Below are 22,450 nucleotides of genomic sequence, written 5' to 3' on the forward strand. Positions count from 1 at the left end.
CTAGAAAGTTTAGCTAGAAATTAATGGGAGTTGGCAAGCATTAAATTATCTACCTATAAGATCCTATACTGTTTCATGAAAGAAATAGAAATGTACTGATACTTACAAAAATAAGAAGTCTTCTCTACAAGACTGCAGCATTGTTGTTCTTAACATATACCAAAGCTAGGATGCCTTCTGAGCAATAACCTGTCAGTAGGTCATTTATTAAAAAGAATGTTCATTCTTGGGTAAATTGGGAACTGTACTGTTTTTTATTATTATTCATTTTATTATTATTATTATTATTTAACTGATAGTGAGCTTGACTTATGGTGTTCCATGTTCAAGGAAATTTTATGGTTGGAACCTGGTCATAGCTGTGAGATTCAACTGCAGGACTTCCATTCATTTCATAGAATGGAATCATAGAATGGCTTGGGTTGGGTTGGCAGGGACTTAAAGATCATCTAGTTCTAAGTCCCTTGCCGTTGGGGGGGGTTTCATTGAGATGAACTTGCTTGAATCTTAAGACTTGGCATTTTCTTGACATTATGTGAGATTCTCTTGTCTTGCAGGAACTGTGGTTTTGATATCTTTCCAGTTCGGCTGCAATCACTGTCAGCAGTAAACACTTGAATGAAGGGGCTCATGCTTTTTGCATCCTCAACTTAATTTTCATTACAGTATGTAACTGTCAAAATGGCAGTGAAATTAAAATCGCTCCAGAGGGTGAAATCCATTGCATGACAAAATTTTACTTTTTAACACAAGTCTGTCAATGTTTTCAATTCAGTGTTAATGAGAAATCTTAGTGCACACATTGCTTTCAGCAAAGTGTGCCTTAGTTACCCTTCCATGTATTTAGTATATATTTTAAACTTTGAAGCACCTTCTTATTCTGGGAGAACTGAGTAGCACAGCGTACTCTTAGTTTAGCGGTGTGATCAGTTGCTTACACAGTGAAATTCATGAAGTCTAACTGGAAATTCAAAGTCCATTTAATACTGAAAATACTTGCTAAAATATATGAATATGGTGCACATCATTTCTACTACGGAACTTGTGGTTTTTAAAGTGTTAAACGTACTATCTCTGTTTAACCAGAAGCAGTATATGCCTGGAAAGCAAGATCTCAGACTGCTTCATGTTAATGTTTTCTCATTGTTACTAATGTGTCTAATGATTCTGCCTAGATTTTCCTAGCATTCACATATATTTAAATTTCATAGGCCATTTCATTATGAAGAAATTATATTCTGAATACATTTCCTCCTTCTCTGAATCCCTTGGCAACTTCAACAGTCGATTTCATTCATGAAAAAGTAATTATTTGAATTCTGTGTATTTTTAGCTTTTATTCATGGAGTTTAGAAGCTGGAAATGTGAAGAAAGAGAAGCTTCAAAGGGGAATTACAGTTTTTAGTAGCCGTCCTGGATCCTACTGTCCTAGCCTGCAGCTGTCCATGTTGCCTTATGCCCAGGCTGTGCTGTACGTATAGTGTGTGGTCTATACACTCTCCTAGCAAGAAACCTCATGTGCTTCATATGGGCATATATGTCCATATGTACTCATTTGAGTCTCTTTCATTTTCTATGTGCTGTATTAATGCCACAGGCGTACTTCCTAGAGGTCTGAGGCATGTAGATATTAGACAGCACCAAAGAATGGTATTCAGTTCAAAATCCGAGAAATATTCTTAAGTTCTACTACTAATAAAGTTATAATCTGGGACGTGTGGGCAAGTAACTCTATACATCCATTAGTGCAGTGGATCATAGTGTGAGATCTCCCATCTCATACCATTTTATGAATTGCACTCCAAGGTCTTGTCTGTATTTGAGATGGCAGCGTAACAGCATGAAAGCAGCGCTCCATGTGAGCCTGTAAGCTCTGTGGTTTATCATGGACTACAGGAATACAAGCTGGAGATCTTTGTAGCAATGTTATGGTCTGTTTGCAGCTGAATAATTCACTTGCAGATAGTGGGGAGTTGACTGCATTCCAGGTAGCTGTCTGGAGGTGATGCGTCTCAAGTCACATCCCTGGTGAATCTAATGAATTACCTTGCTTTCTAAGAGCTAGATGTCAAACTAGTGCATGGTCATTTAGTGTCTGAATAATATCACTGTTTCCCCCAGAATGGAGTTAATACATGCCAACTAAACTGTCCAGCTATACCTTGAGAAAATTCATTCTTACTGCTGTAATAGGAACACATTGGTGAGTTTTTCTCAAATGCAACATTTTTCAGGTATGTTGTTGCAAAGTCCCCAGGGACGTGAAGTTGCTTAGTTCTGCATCTCAGTGGATGAGGCTGTGCTTCTACAAGGAGAAGTGAATGGCCTCAACCAGAGAGGTAAAGTGGAGGTCATGGGGAGGGGTGGAGAATGTCACCATCTGGCACAATTTTGGCAGTAGCACCACAAATCATTTGGAAATTCAGTGGTTCCCATCGCATTCGTTTTTCCTCAGAATGTCTGAGATAACTTAATTTCTCCATTTTCAGCTATTTCTCTCCTGTTTGGGTTAGCAGAGATGGCTTAAGTACCTTCATGCAGTGAGAAGTAGGGAATGTTGTCTTTTTAGCAGCAGCTGTTCTGTCATTATTCTAATTTCTTGAAGAATTAGGGATTCTCAGAAGTACTTTTTTAATCTTTATTTAACATTATAATTGCTTTATCTGTCTCTCTAATGTATTTTCTTTGCAAGAAGGAGCAATCACTACAGCTGTCCTCATGTTTTTGTTTAAATACATGGGCAAGGTTCCAGCATAGTTTGAGTACAAGTTTTTCAGAGTAGACATGCTGCATGTCTTGGCTAGCAGAATGCTCAAAAATGGTCCACTTTAGTAAGAAAAGAAGAGGTTTCTTGCTGTAATTCTCTCTCCACTAGTGTGGACCATTATTGAACTATTTACTATTCTGTCCCTGGCTTCCATTAGGTTTGCAAGTGTTTTACACTCAGTCATTTTACTTAAGGTATCAGCAATCCCATTCCTTTGTATGCTTTAATCAGTAGCAAATCAAGTACTACAGGTGATGTTTTGTTTGGTGATTATCTCCTTTCCTTGACGCTTGGTCCAGATCTGGGCTCTCAGTAAAAGACAGACAAATTGGAGCAAGTTCAGCAGAGACACTGAGGTGGTTGGAGTCTGAGGGTCTTAGCCCTTGAGGAGAGGCCGAGGGAGCCAGATTTGTTCAGCATGATGAAGAGATGGGTTTGGAGGAACATGAAAGCAGCTTTCCAGTCCATTAGGGAGGTTATCAAGAAGGTGGAACCAGATTCTCCCCAGTTAGGCAGGGCAGGAGGATGAGAGGCAACAGGCCAATGCTGAAACAACAGAGGTTCAGATGGAGTATAAGCACTGTTTTTTCTTTCACATGAGGACAGTCAATTGGAATGGGTTGCCCAGTGAGGCTGTACAGTTGCCATTTCTGGAGGATTTCAAGATATGACTTGATAAAGCCCTCAACAACCTGGGCTAACATCAGAGATGACCCTACTTGAGAAGGTGATTGGGAGGTCAGAGTGATCCAGCCAGAGTGATCCTCTGATCACAGGCATTTGGGTTGGGTTCCCTCTCAGCATTTCTGTGACAATACACTAGCTCAGAGCTTGTCGGTGTCTAAGTTGGTTATCTGAAATTCTAGAGTTATTTTAGATTTAACAGTAGGTAAAAATTTCAAGTTCTGCATAATGTGTTCTGATGGCAAATTGGTGCGTGGCAGAAAGTGCAAATAGACTTTCCTAGAGCTCAATTGAACTGACTGGCCCCAAAAAATGAATAAATATGCACAGTGCTGTGTCCTGAGTCTGCTGGGATGTAAGGGACAGGAAGAACTGGTGGAGCTGTAACATGACTTTGAATTATCTTAGAAAGCATAGTCTCAAAACGAGACTGAAGAGAATCCTGAGCACAGACTTGATGGATAGGCTGAAAGGAAGGAGATTGAATTCTTACAAATGGGTCTGAGAAGAAAATGCTGTTTGTTATATTTTGAAATTACATAAAGTTTTTTATTGGGGAGAAGAAAAAGTAACCGTAGTTTAGGGAGAAATGGTGAAGTCCTGATAGTCTCAGAAAGGACTTTCAGTTCAACAGCTGTTGTATTTTTCTGCGGTCTTATATCCTTAAAATACTTCTTTAAAAATACTGAATAAAAGAAAGTGTGTGCTATGCAGCCAGCTAATATTGTGTGAAATTAATTCTTCTATTCAGAAGGACTGTTCCCAGACTTGTTTTGGCTAGTGAGAAGGGGAGCCAGCATCAAATACAATGAATGGGTTTTCTTTGATAAAATAAATTCTCCCACTCTCTTATCATGGTTTTAAATAAAGTACTGTCAATAGGATGTAAGCATTGTAGGCTGTGTTCCCTTTCAGATAAAGAAAGTCTGCATCAGAGTGCTGAAACCTACAAAGAAAAAAATTTCTATAAGGCAGTTTTTTTTTTTTCATGTATTGCATTCGGTGATAGAGGTAAGAAAAGTAGATTTCCTCAAAATAACCTATAGAAATGTTGGCACATGAAGATGGCATTTTGTTTTTGTCAAAGTACCTGAGATACAGAGGAAATTCCTGGATCAGGTATAAAAAGAAGCCCAAGGGTTTTTGTCCCAATATGTACCTTAGATAGAAATAGATTGGCAAATACATTGGTATCATATACATATATATAAGTGTACAGTCATTTCACTTAAGATCTTGAGGTTGAGATCCAGCTGAGTCTGAGCTGAACTTCCATATGTTTGTATCAGAAGTAACTCTACTGACAAAGGAGGTACATTGAGTTTAAACCAACAAATGCAGAAATCATGAATTCTGACTGTTGTCCACTAATAGAAAGCTTGACGTGTTTAAGAAACATTTTAGTTTTATATTGAGGTTCTCTGGGGTGGATTTTTGGCCTTCATTTCAGGATGACCACCAGCAAACAGTTTAGCGCCATAAGCCATTATTGTCTTTGGTTGTAGGGTGATTGGTTATCTTTCTGCATCATTAGAAGTCAAAAATGTTCCCTACAGAAATGTGGAAGAAATCTCAGGTCCTTCCTGCATTAAACACCTTGGTTGGTGTTTAATAATAATAATAACAATAAAAAAAAACTCCTCAGCAACGGAATGGCGTCAAAGGTGAAACTAAGCCTTTTGCTTGAAGTCTTGACTTTAAACAAAGTTATTTTAATCAAGGCAATTGCCGTGGTTTTGCCAACAATGAGTAATTTAAATGAAAACAGTCAGGCAAACCCAGTAACTGCATCATGCCAAAGCTGAGGGGAAAACATCCAAAAGATGCTATTGCCAGAGTTCAATATATGGTAAGTAATTGTATTGATATATAAAGTAAAGCAAGAGGCAAATGGGACTGCTAACTGTGAAGTGGGTAACAAATGTTCTGCATTCATACATAATTAAAACACCTGAGGGTAAAATACTGAGATGCAACAGGAGCTGCTTGATAAAAGAAAAATTGAAGAAAAGAAAACAAGAGACAAGAATTTGGGAAACAAAATGAAGAGCTTCTTACTCAAGATGCACAGTGTCAGGTGTATGCAATTCTGAAATAAAGATAACAGAGAAGATAATAGAGACTTGCAAGTGCAGGGTGACATTATTGCAGAAGAACTCACACAGGTTGATCCCCAGGTTTTCTGTTTCCAATGGATGACCATTGCCCATGAGAAAACAGTGTTACATGCTGTGTAGGACCGGAGTTGTAGGCACTACAGATGAGCACAACAAAAGTCTCCATGAATAGAAGTGGAGCTTTTACTCCAGCCTTTGTCTTGGTTAAACCTTGGATGACAAGAGAGTTTCTGGCTTCTTCTGCTTTTTGTTCTTGGTTTTCTTTCTCAGCTATTTAAGCACATCACTTCCTCCCTTGTCAGAGTTTTTTTCTTCTCTTTGGAGCGTGCAAGTTCATAAGCAGCTGTGTCCATCCCACATGAAATCGATGGGCATTCTGGCCTTGTCTAGTATTAGATATGGAGGTTGGCAGTCCTGCCTGGGGCAGGTGGGTTGGATGTTGATGATCCTTGAGGTCCCTTACAATCCAAGCCATTCTGTGACATCTAATTCTCCTGCAGCTGACAATCATTATTTCTGAACAAATTGTACACATGTAATAAAAGGAGAGAGAAAATAACTCTTCAGGAAGGAACGTTCCTGACTGAGGAACCTGCTGAGGTGTGAGCCTTTGGGATGAGTGGCATGGCTGTCTCTGGAAAGCCACACTGAGAGTCTTATTCCCACATTGGTGGCAGGAAGGGAACATCTTCCAGTGGCCGCTGAGCAGGGCAGCTTGGGGGGGGGACAGGGGGTCATATGGGTGAAAAACAACAGGAAAACTGAATAGGAATAAAGGGTGTGGTCAAGGCTTGGTTGCAAACATGGGGGCTGTATCCTTCCACGTGCATTTCTTCTCTGAAAGAGTGGTAAGGCACTGGAGCAGGCTGTCGAGGGAAGTGATGGAGTTCCTGTCCCTGGAGAGGTATTAAAGAAGCATGGAGCCGTGGCACTGAGGGACATCTTTTACTGGGCACGGTGGTGATGGGTCGAAGATCCGATAATCATCTTAGTAGCCTTTTCCAGCCCCGTGTACAGCCTCGGGGGCAGCTCGCCGGGAACGCCCCAGCCCCACACTGCGCCGGGGGGCTCCGGGCAGGGAGTTGCAGAGGGGCCGGGCCGCAGTCTTAGGAACGCGGAGTGCTATCCCCGCTATAACCCGCGGTGCTTCCATTCCCCACCCTCCCTGCATCAGCCGTGGCTTGGCCTTAGCCGCTGAACAGTTAATGCTGTGAGAAGCGGCTCCGATCCCCCGGTCCCCTCCTTCCCCCTCTACAACCCCATCCCCGGTTCCTGTTTGTAAAACGCGTGGGCACCTGTCGGGAAAGCAGCGAGCCGGGCACGACCAAGGAAGTGAGAAAAAGCATCAGCTCCTTCCCCCCACCTCCGCCCTTTACCCGTCTCCTTTTTTATTTATCATTTTCTCCCCTCCAGTCTGCGAGCGGGATCTTAACGGGGGTGTGGAGGGCTCGGTGGGACCCTCCCCCACTCCCGGGCATGGCCACAGCGAGGGGCGGGCGTGCGGCTCTCTCCTGCCCGCCCCACCGGCACCCACAGGGCAAGAGCTGAAGCTGGGGGGGGGAGAGGCGGATCTGAGCCTGGCTGTCCCCCAATCCTTCCTTCCTTCCCATCCGATAGGAGCTGTTTTATTCATTTATTTTTTGGTGGGGGGAACGGGCAAGGAAAAATTTATGAAAGGGTGGGGAAGGGAAAAAGCACGCCAGCATCCTCCCCCTCTGCTACTCGTAGTTCCCTCCACTCCACACTAAAAAGCCATCGCAAGTGCACGCTGATTCTTCGCTAAAGTGATCCAGCCGCTGGATTAAGTAACTCTGGGAGAGCAGCGCACGCACATACACACATAGAGCAAAAATGAAGGAAAAGGCAATGTTTCAAACCGCTAAAATGCAGGGGAACATGATGGTAAGTGGCTGCTGCCGCCGCCTCCAATGACTGTAAGTAAGCGGTGGGGTCCCTGCTCGTGCTCGGTGCTCCCACACCCCCCACAGCCCTCTGCACGGTCGTTGCGGGGCCCCTTTGTGTTGGGGGGGGAGGAATCCAGCGAGGGGCTATCTCTGCTCAGCGCCCACTGCTTGGGGGGGGGGGTGCTCGGGGGGGGGGCTGCGGTGATGTCCCTCCTTAGGAGGGGCTGTGGTGCAGAGGGGGCTGTGGGTCGGTACCACACTCTGGCATGGCCAACTTCGATAAGTTGATATCTGTGGTGTGTGTGCGTGTTGGGGGATGTGGAAGTGGGGGGCGGTTTGCTTCGTGTTTCATTTGGCATTAGTATTGGTAATGCTTACTGTGGTGTTGGTTTTTAAGAAACCTGCTCGGGATGCTTTTAAATCAGCTCCCTCCCTTGAGGTGGGGGGAAAAAAGATAGTAATAATACCAATAAAAAGCCAGCTGCTCTCTCGGAGGAAGTGCTGGTTGCCATCTTGTGCTGATGGAAATATATTGGTGTGTTTTGCCCGCCAGCTTGACCTGCTGGGGATACCAGGGGTGCGGTGTGCTCTGTATGCTCCAACAGCTGGGGGTTAGCAGAGGTGTAGGTTGTCTGCAGGGCACTTTACTGCCAAAGCTACTTCCTCGATGTGGAGGGGACCTGTTGGTCTCCTGTCCCCTCCTTCTGTCAAGAGAAGTGCTTGGATTTTGCCCACCGTTTGAGGGGAGATGTGTGTCATACAAATGGTTGTATCTGTCTCTCCTGTGCTTTGGGTTGACGTGTTCAAGAGGTGGCCAAAGTATTCTCCATCCTTTAATTATAAAATGCTTTGCTGGCTTTTTGAGGATATGCCTCCTTTTCCAAATCCAATAATGCTGCTTTCTCTAGCATTCGTTTTTAAGAGGAAGGTGCAATGCTATATGACCTGTGAATTCAACTAAGGGAACTGAATGGGAACTTCTGCAAACGTTTTTCTAGGAGAATTGCACAGAGTGATTGTATCGTATTCCTTTCATTATGCTTCTTAAATGCCTGGAAATATTGCAGTGCTTCTGGTGCTGCAACTTTTGTAACATGGGGAAACAGAGGTCATTATTTGCTTAAGTTGCTGATCCTAGAGGTCATTGTAGTTGGTGATGATGATGTACAATGCCACTAAGAAGAAATAATTAACCACTTGAGATGGCACTGTGTGTTTAAAGTACAGGATTCACCTAATTTACATAGGCAGTGTCCTGTGTAATTGATAAAACCCTCACGCACATTTCCTTGCTGGTCTCTGAAGTCAGGCATGGTGAGCAGGCAGGGATTCCCCAGTGCTGCTTCTGCTGGGGTTTTTGGTCAGCAAAATGGATCCGCATCCACACCCCTCTGTGAGATGAGCACAGGCAGGGATGATTGATCTGCACGCAGAGCTGTGTGCTGGGGGCTGTCCACAGCACAAAACCTTCTTCCAGAGACCATAGTTTTTACCTTTGGTTCAAATAAGGCAGGATCCAGCTGCCAGGCTGCTATGTCACAATTATCTCTTTCATACTGTGTGATACAGGGTGGTTTCCCTGACCTGAGTGCAGGTTTTCCTTTGTAGAACTCTTTTTAAGGGCACTGTCAATGAAATCTGGAGACAGGGAAGCTGTTACACTGACACAGATGATTTCTTTAATTCGTGCCTATGTTTTTTATGGGCCACCTGAAACACAGCTGGTTTCTATGCTGGTCTGGTCTGTAGTTGTGACTGGATCTGCAGTTCATTTAACAAGACTTAGATTTAGGTAAATATTTCAGCTTTAAAATATTTGGCAAGGTTTCAAGCTTCAAGATAAGAACTAATCCTCAAATCTCAGGTGTACTTTCAATGAAAGTTCTAGCAAGTAAAGATTAGTACTTTCATTGCTCTTTTTATTAAGTTTTATTTAAAAAAAAAATTAAACAGTAGTATATTTTGTTTTATCTATTTATCACTTTGTTACAACTAGTGTTAGAGCCCTGGCACAGTCAAGTCTAAGCCTGCTGTTGGGAGTGTCCTCTCCTAGGCACATGGCAGTCACTGAAGGTAGGGGAGGGATGTGTATGGAGTCCCAGGGGCTGCTCTGTGCTGTGCACTGCTCTATTGCCTATCAGAACTTGAGAAATCATTGAAGATTCAAAGCCCATTCCTGTTTTCTTCTTTTTATTTATTTTTTTTGTCTGTTTGGCAGTTTGCTGTTGCTTAGAATCTTGACAAGCTTCTAACTATGTATTGATTTTCTTCTCTTTAGAAATCTTCCTTAAACTGAGCTATTCCATTTTTAAAATGATGTAACACCAAGCAGTAATGTGGCATGCTGCTCCCTGGCCACCCACTGGGCCCTTTTAAAGTGCAGTGATAGCTCATGAAGTTACTACACCTGTGATTTCTTCATTACCTAATTAGACCAGCAAAAACCAAGCCAGTCTTGTGACACTGAGATAAATGTTTTTATCCTGGTGACAATATTTCATCAGAGCTTTGTTTTGGCTTTTTAGACAACAATGCATACCTGGAAAGGTGCCTACTTTTGTTTTACTGCACTATTTCCCATTCATCACTTGAGCCAAGGGAATGTAGCTTACCGAAATAGTTCACCCTCTTACAATGAGATTTCTCTTAATTCTAATTAAATACTGTAGGGAGTGAGTAATACACGGTGGTTTCCTACACTAACAACCAACATATCCCATGAGTTTTTCACAGTCCCTTTCAAGTTAATATGCAACAAGTAGGGTTTGGAGAAAAAAGTGCATCACTTTTGGAGATTAATTTAATGCACTTACATGTGATCCTAACTGGAGGTGCAGCTATGTAATTTATTTTGTTAAAATATTCCTGTTATTCCTCCACATATTCAGTTGTCATTTAAAGGATGATAATACCAACTGCACTTGCACTTGTTTTATTCTACTCTTGCCTTTGTCTCCCCCAGGATTATCTGTCATAATCCATCATGCACACAGTTTTTTTTTTTCTTCTTTTTTCTTTTTTTTTAATGCATTTGCAAGAAAATCCATTAAGAAGAGCTTTTTAAAGACCTTTAACATAGTGTCATATTCTCCTCTTATGTACAACGCTGATGCAGAGCCAAAGAACAAAATGGTAGAGCTACAGTGAAGATAAAGAGGAACGACTACCTTTGACTGTAGGCATGTTGGTGAGCAGAGAAAATGAGCTCAGTGGAAGTTCATAGGGTCTTGTGATGCAAAATTTAATCTGTTGTATGTGATCATGCTGTTATTTTGGCGTCTTTAGTTGACAGAGCAGCAAGTACTCTGCTGTAGCCAGCTATCTGTTAGAAGGATGTGGCTATGAAACTCGTTCTGAATTTCAATCTAGGCAACATCTGCCCTAATGATTGAAAACTACCAACAGAAACTCTGATGAATGTGCTGCTTTTATTCCTTTGTTGGGAAAAAAAAAAAAGAATGAGGCAGAAGAGACTGCTTTGGTTCATTGGGAAGACTTATCTAAATCTCCAGATTCTTCTATGTTTTGTTTGGCCATTTAAATCCTGACTCTGATAGCTGCAGCTTGAGTGGTTATATAAAAACAAATAAAAGCAAGCCCCATGGTGACTGTTTTCACCCATAATCTCTGCTGGCATCCCTGAAGCATCAGAGACTTCAAGGGTACAAGTGGCACGAAGATGGAGCTATGCTGCCGTCCTTGGTGTGTTCCTTCTGTGTCTTCCTGGACACTGGTGCTGCCTAACAGAAAATCCAGCTTTCCTCCTGCCCTTTTTGTTTTCATGGTGCCTCTGCAGTGCAGTAAATTCATATTAAAACCATAAATAAAAGAGTTCAATGTCCCGTTGTAACTTTCCTTATTTGCTGTATTTTATCTGAGGTTTATTGCTTGCAGTGATCAATCACTTCACACTGAAACATACATGGTGTAATGCTTCTCAGCCAAGAATGCAGCTGGTTTACCATGGGGTAAAGAAGCTGCACGGAGATTAATCTTTCTTGAAACTCCCACCTGAAGTAAGTGGTGGAGTTTCTGTTCCAGCACAGTCTACCTGCTACTCTTTCCTTCCCTCTGCTTCAGATCCCACTTGAGTTAGAAACCAAATGCTGTCCAGATTTTGTGTACTATCCATCAACTGTCTGCTATCTTGGCTGAAAAAGGGGCCTCCAGAGCTGAAAACAAGGAACTGTAGCAGTTCCCTGGTGAGCTATCATGACTCCAAGTGAAGTTTTAAGTCAGGTAGAAATGAAACTGCTAAACAACAGCAAGAATTGCAGCAGAAGATATTTGGCTGTGCTGCTTTGTGTGAGATAGGTTATGTTTTGAGGTCTGTAGCAGTCTGGTATTCTTTCTGGGTCAAGCATAAAGGAGAAAAATCATCCTCTTTTGTTGGGATGATACATGCAGTGGAGGGCACAGTCCAAAAGAGTTACTGAGATTGCTGCATTGTGCCCAGTGGAAAAGCTGAGAGATGTACTATGAATGTTCAAATGTCATGTCAGTATCTGATGGAAATTAAGAGTGTTGGCACATTTTAAATGGATGGCAGAGAGCTCCAAGAGGAAATATCTAGTGGGATCTGAATGTAGCCCTCCTAATGCAGAGTGTGCCTTTAGATACATCATTGTGCAAGGAATGGAGGGAGAGAGCCTGGCTATGGAATGAGTCTGTAAATGCCAGATAATTCACCTCATGTTCCCTTGCACCAACCATCGTTCCTGTATATCCCACAGGTTGCATTTCTTCACAGAACTTTGCACTCAAGTGGTATTGGTTTAACTACATGAAGGGGAAGGTCATGCTAAAAAATCGTAAAGAATCCTGCAGGGGCATGACTCTAACTGGTATTAGAACTCTAATAGCAACAGGCTATTTAATGTAGCTGAGAAAGGCAGAACAAGACTCAAAAGCTGGAAGTTGAAGTCAGAACATTTTGGACTAGAAAAATAAAGTGCCCCATTTTTATAGAGAAGGCGATTAACTGCTGGAACAATCTCTGTGGGAGTGCAGTAGTTTCTCAGGCTCTTGAGGTTCTTCATTAGAACAAGATGGAAATAGGATTCCTCTGACTAAATGTTGGTTTATTCAATACATCTAAGACATCTGTATCTAATGTAATCAGCCTAGACACCCTTTATAATTGCATTAGTCAGTAGAGTCTGGGGCATGATTCATCCATCTTCGTGTGGTTGTGTCAAATGGACCAGAGGAATTTTACTCAAGTGCCAATTTCTCTCCATTGGCACTATAAAAGATGAGGGTACTGGCTGAGCCATAAACATCTACCCTGCTGGTATCTGAGGCTTGAGTCTGTTGCTGAAGCATTGTCATAGATATTTCAGAGCATCTCAAATGGCTTTACACATGCAGTTGGGTCTTTGCTGTTATGTAAGACAAGCACTGCTCTGCACCAGGGCTTGCCAGCCATCTGCAGTGGGATCTGGGGATACGTGAACTTAAAGTTTGGGGCTTTATTCTTTCCAAATCTCAGCATGCTTGTGTGGAAGTGTGTTGGGTCTCCCAGTGCAGCAGCCCATGTACAGCAGCAAAGGAGCTCCATCTCAGCCATCTTGCTGTGGGAATTGCTTGTTGTATGGCTTGCGTGTTTATAGAGGTCCTTTAGAACATTATAATCTACCTCTGGCTTTAAGAGAACTTAATCCAAATGGATTAATGTCATCATAAACTCAATACATTCAGTCGTTTTTCTAGATGGGTTTGTTTGCACGTGTGTTGTTGAACGCTGTTGTACTAAACATTGACTCACGTGAGATTAACAAGCAAAGCCTATTTATTAAATTGTTTCATGTACTGTAAATCCTGTGTAATCCACCAATGCATAATACTGTAAGTTAGGAACCTTGGTATTCTCTCCCAATAGAGCATTGCGTTCAGTAGATTCCTATGTTGGTCATTTTAAAAAGGCTGCAGTTGGGAATAAAATAATTAATAGTAATAAAACCAACTAATTTACAGAATAAATATAAATAATTAGAGTTTCAATGCTGACAATGCATTGATAACTGGTTCCCAGCTATAGTATGTGTATATCTGTAAATGCTGTGGGTTTGCTACTGTCTTAAGGACATTGTACTAAGTAAAGTCCAGTTCTGGGCTCCCCAGTACAAAAAAGACAGGGATCTCTTGGAAAGAGTCCAGCGGAGGGCCACAAAGATGGTGAAGGGCCTGGAGCATCTCTCCTATGAGGAAAGGCTGAGTGAACTGGGTCTGTTCAGCCTTGAGAAAAGGAGACTGAGAGGGGACCTGATCCAGGTCTATAAATATCTAAGGTGTGGGGGGCAGAATGGCGAGGCCGGACTCTTTTCAGTGGTGAGTGGAGACAGGACAAGGGGAAATGGCTGGAAACTGCAGCATAGGAGGTTCTGCACAAATGTGTGCAAGAACTTCTTTACAGTGAGGTGACGGAGCACTGGAACAGGCTGCCCTGGGAGGTGGTGGAGTCTCCTTCTCTGGAGATGTTCAAGACCTGCCTGGATGCCTACCTGTGCGACCTACTGTAGGGAACCTGCTTTGGCAGGGGGGTTGGACTCGATGATCTCTGGAGGTCCCTTCCAACCCCTACAATTCTGTGATTCTGTAAAGTCTGCATTTGCCGAGTCCCATGTGCCCTTGAATGGATTATCAAGGTTATGTTACATTTCTGCTTTTGCAGTAATTGTCTTTTTGGTATCATTAAGGTCCTGGAAATTTGTGGGGCACCTGTAATGCTTATGCTGTGCATTGAGAAGAAAATTATGTCTTGCAGGTGATTTCCAAGAATAGAATGTTTGCTGTAAGAACTGTATGTCCAATGGTATTCTCTTCTTCATTGTCAAATTAAAGCCTGGAAACAGCAGCAGTGGAGAGGATAATTACTATATGTCTTACTGAATCTGAATTCTGCCCTCCATTGTACATAGGTCGTTCACAGTCTGTACTCTTACAAGGAATGTTAGAAGAATCGCACACCCATTGCACGTCCAGTGATCAGTTCAGGATTTTGTCTGTGATAAGGCCTCTTTGGTGGTGTCTTTATTAACAAATATGAACTATTTCCACCATAGTAATGGCTTTAGAGGTTGCTCTGAGACACATCCGAATGTCCAACCAAAGCATGTTTGAGAGAACTGGCTGTTTGAGGCAGTAGGATTAGCTGCACTGTTGGCTATTGCATGCCCAAATGAAGCACTGTCAGGTAAGCAGAGTGGTGAGCATTGTGGAATATCACTCTGGAGCTACAGAGAATACTGGCTAGAAGATTTTGTGAACTCAGGTGTGTGTGGAGATGGTTAGGCTTGGCATGAATTCCAGCCACGCATTAGATGGCCTCATTCTGTAGTCATTATTCAGCACTTACTCAAGCACAACTTTTGCTGAACTTAATGGGTTTACTACCTGTGCTGAACTGAATAAGAAATTTGTTTGAGATTCAAGTGCCTTCAGACCTGAATCTCAACACAAAACCTCACCGTGTTCTGTGTCACTAGGGTTTTTCAATACCTTTTTTTAAAGGTTGTAAACTGAAATGTACTGGAGAGGGGAAAAAATAACAATCAAAGGCAAAGGGAGTGATAAAGATGCACAGAGTACAAAGGGTGAGCAAGGTAGTTATCCCAAAGGATGCTGCAGGTTGAGGAAAGCATTCTGAGGGTTTTCTTTATCTCATTTTTTATGTTGTCCCCCATGGAGAACCCCGTAAGTTTCCCCATGAGATGCTTCATAGGGCATGCTGCGTGCCTGCACTTTTGTTTAGGTTTTCACTGACTATGATGAACTGGGAAACATTCTGAAAATTAAACCTTTCTATTTGTTTATGATATAGGAGTGAAGTTATTAAAACCACGGAGAAAAATTGAAATGATAGCTTGGCACGTTTTCTGTAAATATTGAGTAGTCCTTCTCCAGTATATAACTAAAGCAACCTACAAAAAAGCTTATATTGCTCTTTTCATTTGTCTACGAGGATGTGAAAAATATGCCTTCTCATCCAGCTTTGAGGGGGCTGAAAGTACCTCTTAGGAATGTCTCATTTGTAAAGCAAATTATTGTAATGCAGGAATGTTACTACTCATGAGCTCTGAGTTTACTGACTACATTAAAATTATATCTGTGGTCCACATGAAGGATATGTGAATTGCTTTGGGAAGAGCAGAAATTAATTGTACTTCATATCAATACGACAGCACCTTTCCTTATCTCACTATTTGTGAGGGCTTTTTGTTTGTTTCTTGATTTGTTTTGTTCACTTTTGTTTACAGGGAAGGAAAACTCATACAATGGTGTCTGATGATTATGTTATTCTCTGTGCCTTTATTTCCATTTACCTTAACCATATACATCTAGATTTACAATTTGTTAAGAACTTTATTGGGGAAGGTAGTATTAGTTTGGACTTGGACATTCTTGTATGAATCAAAGTCAAAAAATGAAATGTCATTTCTTGTTTTTGGATTCCAGGATCGTGGGTTTTACAGTTATGTTTTGTTTATATGAAGAGAGCATCTCCACTGTTTTCTTATTCAGATTTTAAGAGGGGTGCAGGTAGGAGGCTGTTGGTGGTATCTGAGGGCAGCCAAATAAATGAATTAGAACTGTATGTATACAGCAGCAATAAAGCAAAAAGCACATACTCCAAAGGCTCCTTGTTATGTTCCCTGTTCAGCAGCGTACTTGAGCACCTGTTTAACGTTAACGGTAAGCATATGCTTAAATGTTTCTGATGACTTGGGAGTTATGAGAAGTCTGTCTTGCACACACACAGTAGTTGAACAGCCCATTTTCCATCTGTGTGCAAGTCCAGAGCACAGTGCTAGCTGAGCATTTTGCAGGTTAATTAGATTGGCATAACGAGATCCCTAGTGGACTCTGTGCAGTCATCAGCTCTTCTGCACTCTCCAGTTATCAGGCGCTCTGTTTGAAGCAGTGTATCTCTTGCCAGTAACTGAAACAGAATATCACACTGTATTGCACTGGCAGGTTCAATTGGTAAAGAATTGAGTGGATTGTGAGTACACCATAAATACCATTTTGGCTCCACGTTGCTAGTGTGAATATGTGCATACTTCAAACGCACTATGTCTACCAAGGACTATTTATTCTATGGAACTACCAGTAATGGCTGTTTGCTTTCATAAATTATGCATGCATTTGTCCCTAACCCTCACCTAACCATGTGTTTAACTTTGATGCTGGCTGTAAGCACAAATTGCAGACATTTTTCATAAAATGTAATGGCTTTTTGGATTTCTCTGTAATATTAGTAAGAGTTCATTATGCCTGCATCAGCAGTAAAAGAAAAATTTCTGACTCAGTATAGGAGAAAATAATCTTGATGCTCCAAAGCCTTGCAAGAAAGCTCAAAATTATGGGAACTCAGAGGTGCTCTATTCATCTATTCACTAAAGCACGTGAAATGGGATATAGTCCCATTGTAGATATGAGGAGTTATTATTTATCAAATGAAGAGTAGAAAATAATCCCACTCTGTACTAGGAAGCAGCTTTCCATGGTGTAACAGAGCATCAGTGAGAATTGTGTTAGCTTCCAGGCCTCTGGATGGGTTAAAACGAGAATAAAAAGCATGCATTTTTTAGGGAGAGATCAAATACATGAGGAGGATTGTCACCACTTCTGCTGAATTCAGTGGCACAAAATTATCTTACAGTATTTTCAAGGAGTGGCTGCATTGGTTTCCACTGAAGAGACCCTGTCTTTTCTGTGCAGTTGTAGCTGTACAACCAAATCTCTGTTTTCTGGAGAGTCCTCTTGTATTTAATGTTTGTGTTTGTTTTTTGTTTTTTTCTTTTAACCTTATGAAGCATTGCGTGTTAAGAGTGACATCACAGAAAACATTGAGACAAAGTGGGCTAATCTGCAGAACAGTGAAAGATGGTTGTGGTGCTGTTCTGAGTTCTGTTTCCTGCTATATTAAAGAAGACATGTCATAAATTGATGAGACTAAAGAAAAGCAGAACAATGGAAAGACCGGAAGGCTTTGGGCAATTTGCATTTGGTTATGGGGAAGCTTTCAATCTTCAGCCACAGCTTGAATCTATCCTAAATTGATAGTTATTGATGGATGCTAACGTACACTGCCTGCTTGCTAACCTTTGCGTGCTGGAGGAGGAGGAGAGCCCGAGCTGTGTGAGTAATTGCTGGGAAGCAGTTTGTGGTCACACTGCACAAGTGCTCTCTGGAGGTGACTGATAGAGTCCACATCACACATCGCTTGGCAGGAATGCTTTAGTGCCCAAGTGGCCTTGTAACTGGAATTAAAAAAGTTTGCGTGTGTGTTTTATTTTTCCAGCTCAGAAATACCAGAGGGCAGAATTCAGTCTTTCTGAAGAATGTTTTTGTTCTGTGACAAATGTTGCGTGCAGGAGCTGAAAGTAGAAGGCCAGCTGAGAAAGAGCTGGAGGAGAGTTCTGGTTTGAGATGTGTTTTAAGTGTGCGTTGTGTCTGTGGGACAGGCCCTGTCCGGAGTGGGCTCTTTGTCATTGTCTTTTACAGGGAGCTAGCAACGTTGCCTGGAAAGCAGCATGAAAGCGAATTGCTGTGTGTGAAACACAGATGCTAAACTCTGCTTTCCTGGAGTGAAATAAAGAGCGAGTTAAATGTGTAGTCAGGATGCATGCAGTCTCTGCTTGTGGGCAGAGTCCGTATGCAAAGGATGCTGCAATTGGAGAATTCATGCACAGGCACATGGAGAACTTGCAGTGCATAGGAAATGCTGGACTGGGGGATACTGAGTCTAGTTTCTGTCTTTCTGAAAAAAATCATAGCACAGCATTTTTGTCTTTGGTATATGAGGAGGAATGTTGCTTGAGGCCTGTAGAGTCCATCAGATCACAAAAGCTGAGTGTAATAAGCAAATGTACTGTCTGTTCAGTGAAAACAGTTATTTCTCCTCTGCCTTGTAAATGTGTCACGCTGTTACATCCACTCAGCTGTTTCACCTCTTGTGCTTTCTGCTTCTGGAGCTTCTCATTGTAAGTCACTTTTTCTCTCATGTGACTAAACATATAGAGACTTGTAACAGAAGTACTGAGGTATTGCTGAAATACAAATGTAAACATGAGGAAAAATGTGGGAAGTTAGATTGGAAGTAGTGTTGTTCACTGTTGACGAAGAACATTTTTCCCATCAATATATCTGAGGGATGTACTGTGGTGTCAAGCCCACAAAGCTTGAGCTCTGATAGAAATTATATAATAGGCACCTCTAGTATACTGCATATGTTCTATACTGTTGGCATATACCTGTATACCTGGAGGTGTTCAAGAAGAGAGCGGTTGTGGCACTGAATGGCTTGGTTTAGTAGTTGTGGAGGTGGTGGTTGGTTGATAGCTGGACTAGATGATCGCAGCAGTCTTTTCCAACCTTTATGATTTTATGATTCTGTACAGGCATAAGATTCAATTTTTCTGAGACCATTAATAGCAAAAATACACTAGCACATCACGTACATGATGTATGTGCATGTGTGTAATTCCTTTTCCTGCTAAGTCAAGAAGAAACTATACTGTGGCTAGTCACATATATTTTCAGATATATACCATACAAGTAAAGCTAGATAATAAGCTTCTAAAGTTTGAGTGCCAAAGTAGACAAGATCCTGAAGCAAAAGACTACCCTACATCAGTAACTGACTTACAGAAAATACGAAGAATCTGTCTGAAAACTCGTTCTTTATGACAGTTAAAAAAGAAAAAAAAAAAAACAAAAAACAACAAAACAAACAAACAAAAAAACCCCAAAAACAAAAAAAAACCAACCCAAATGTTGACATGCAGTCTTAATAGTTGACATCACTTTTCCAGCATAGCTGCTCTGAATCATCTTGGCCAGGACACTTCAACACCCAGATCTTTGTGTTCAGAAGTTTGCAATGAATGATGAGAGAATGAGAGTGAGAAGGCAAAAGCATGCTGGGGTCTTGCTGACAAAGACCATCCTCTTCCATAAAGTCTTTCCTTGGGACTTGTTGCATTCATTTCCTGCCTACTTAAGAATTCATTGCTTGTTACCAGCAAGTGTCTGTGTGTTGGGGTAGGTTATGTGTAATATGACAGTGGAGGCCACACATCTTGACCTTTCCAACCATGTGATAGCAGCCACGCTGGTGAAAGGCATAGCTGGAAAAGATTTTAGTATGGGGGCTGGAAACTATCAGAATTCAATCATAGAATGTCTTAAAACAGTTGCATGCATCTGCAGATATCTAAGTCTATTACACCCAGAGCATTAGCTGTATCAGTGAAATCTGTGATCTCATCAAGAAATGAAATCAAGCTTGTTTGAAAAGGCCTGTTTTCCAGAAAGCCATACAGGCTAACCTTCATTATATTCCTATTCTTTAGTTCTTAATTAATTAACTCCCATGTCAGCTTTACTGTTTTTCCATTCTTAGCAGTCTCTCTGTAGGGATGCTAGCAAACTGTATCAGTTCTGTGGTATATAGGGCAGTAGTTTTGGAGAGGTTAGTTGTAAATGCTATTAGTCTTAAGAATTAAGACACCACAAAGGTGAGGGGGAAGTGCTGAGGTCTGCTTTGTGATATGAGGTAAGACAAAGCACTATCAGCAAGAAAGTCCATTCAGGATTCTGCAGCATCATTGAAATGATGTGTGTGTGTCCATACGAGGACAGGAAAGCATGAGGCAGAGAAAATTGATGTTAGTCAAAGTCCTAAGGTGGTGGTATTGTTGGTTATAAATTTTGTTTGCACACAGTAGGAAAGTATGCTGAAGGTGTGAGAGGAGGTAAAAATGATATTGATGATTCAGTAGAGAAACAGCTTTATGATGAGACAAAACAAAGGCACTAACAATTCTCAGCTATAACGAGGGCAGTCTGGAATGAAAAGCAAAAGAATACTGATGTGGATCTGTGTATGCTGTGCTGGAGTGGAATGATGTGTCATACAATCCAACTGAGAAGTCTATGCCACATTGCTATGATACGGCGCAAGTTAAGAAGTTGTTAATGCAAATGTGTCCTGCCATGGGGAAAAAAAGCAAGTCTAGAGATTTGACTATGAACGAGAGGAAGGACTAACCTATGGTAATGAAATACAAAGTGTCTCATCACAATTCAGTGTGTTAATCTGAATAGTAAATCTTTTATATGAACGTGTCACTGGAGCCCCATCGTCTACAAGATTTTCATCTTCCAGTGTATGTTGCCCTTGATGTCCATTTTAATTGCAGTGTGGTAACGTTTCAGTATTGCTGCTTCGTTTGCCTGCCAGAGCTGCATGGGATTGAAAGGCTTAAAAAATTTCTTAACTGTGGCTGGGGGCCACAGTGTGTGTAAAACAACTGTGATAAAATGGAAAGTATAAGGCCTTTGCTTGTGACTATAAGAGTGTGACATTTAGCCAGTGGGTACTTTGTCTGATCTGGTCATTAAAAAAAATGAAATTTAAAACAAAAAAATATATGTAAAAGCTAATGAGGGTAATGCCCATAAGAAGCCATGCTGAGTTGTGGCCATTCTGCTGTCTTCAGCTTCATACAGATTTTGGCTTGCCATAAGTTCCCATGATATACATGCATACTAGAATAGTGTAAAAACTGGGGTGTTGCTCTTCTAAGTTGGACTGCTTGTCTATATTTTACATTATATTAAATAATAAGGATGTCACTGATCTGCTGAAGATGTGGTGTTCAGTGAGAGATTACAGGAGCCTGTAAATCTATATAGTGGTAGTTAAACTACAGTTGTAGAACAGGTTTATTCTAAATTTCAAAAGACACACAGGATAGCTACTTCTATTCATGTCTGAATCTGGGTTTTATTATGAATCTAAGCAACATTTGTCACAATTGGTGAAGAGCAATTAATTTTTTTTCACTGGATCAAACAACATCCTATGTACTAATGAACTGGTAATATTTCAGTTGATGAGAAAATTCTGATAGTGTAATCTAGACAGAAATTTCAGAGCAACTATTAAAGCTTTCTGCATTTGTGCTATTAACCTCATAGAAGAATGTAATGATTTTGATAATGCTTTGTTCAGAAAACAAGGAATTAGACCTCTGCCAAAATCAGATATCTAGAAAAAAATCCCTGGCTTGTAATCTTTGATGGTTGTTTGCTTTTTTTGTTGTATAAGTAGTATGTGAAAAATTAATTATTTCAGTTTTAGTAAGATGGTTGATAGGAACTGATATTTTGTTTACTGGGAAGTTTCACCAGTCCTTGTTTATACTGCTTGGGAAGGAAAACAAATATTAAAATTATTATTTTTTTTCTGCTAAATGGAGATTTTATTTCCTTTTGTCACCTTAGTTTTGCCTTTTAATACATGACTTTCCCATTAGTCTACAACCTATCAATACCATCAGAAATACACTGTAAATTGAGGTGATTGAAAAAGCTTATTTAGACATGAGGTATTAATGCTTAATTCATTCTTTGCCATCACAGCCATTCTGTTGTGCAAGACGGCTCTCTCCATGAACAACTCCTTTAATATCCAGCATGATATTTCAAGCATAAATTGACTTATGTCAGGTCATTTGCATAAATAAAATGAAAAGGATTGACTCTGGAACTGTCTGCAGGATAGGAACATATTATATTAAGAGGTGTTTTGTTTCTCTGCCTTTAGAAGGAAAAACATCTGCTGTCTGAGGTTTACAATGGCTTTGTGTAGTTTCCTTTGTCTTGACACCCTGATGGATCTGAGATAATTTCAGAGGAGACATTACAGCTTTCCCCTTAAGAATACAATTACTCCTTTGCAGTTGTGAATATCTCTGTAAAAATGTACTTTCAAAATCATTCATTACTGAGTACGTTGACAAGTACTGAAGTTCTTGGCTTCAACTATGGAGTGGTTTCAAATAGACTCCTTCGTGGACAAAGCTTTCAAACAAGTCTAGCTGCATGTGGTGATTGGGTATTGAAATTGACTCCAATTTCAGTTCCACCGACTTCAATCTTAGTTCTCTGTGCACTTCATATGCAGT

At 41.1% G+C, this 22,450-nt stretch overlaps 1 protein-coding gene across 3 annotated transcripts in view; it reads left to right on the forward strand.

Annotated features, from left to right (window-relative positions):
* DPP6 (dipeptidyl peptidase like 6) overlaps positions 1 to 22,450 on the forward strand; it is a 489,696-nt gene that overhangs the window by 45,048 nt on the left and 422,198 nt on the right. The window contains exon 1 of one of the 3 annotated variants that reach the window (XM_048951960.1): positions 7,312 to 7,470. The exons of the other annotated variants lie outside the window; for them this stretch is intronic. Within the exon in view, the coding sequence (XP_048807917.1) occupies positions 7,420 to 7,470 (51 nt within the window). The 5' untranslated portion in view covers positions 7,312 to 7,419. Of the gene's footprint in view, positions 1 to 7,311; positions 7,471 to 22,450 lie in introns of those variants that run through there. 3 annotated transcript variants of the gene reach the window in all.

This window comes from Lagopus muta, chromosome 7, assembly GCF_023343835.1.
Source record: "Lagopus muta isolate bLagMut1 chromosome 7, bLagMut1 primary, whole genome shotgun sequence".
Classification (NCBI taxonomy): Eukaryota; Metazoa; Chordata; class Aves; order Galliformes; family Phasianidae; genus Lagopus; species Lagopus muta.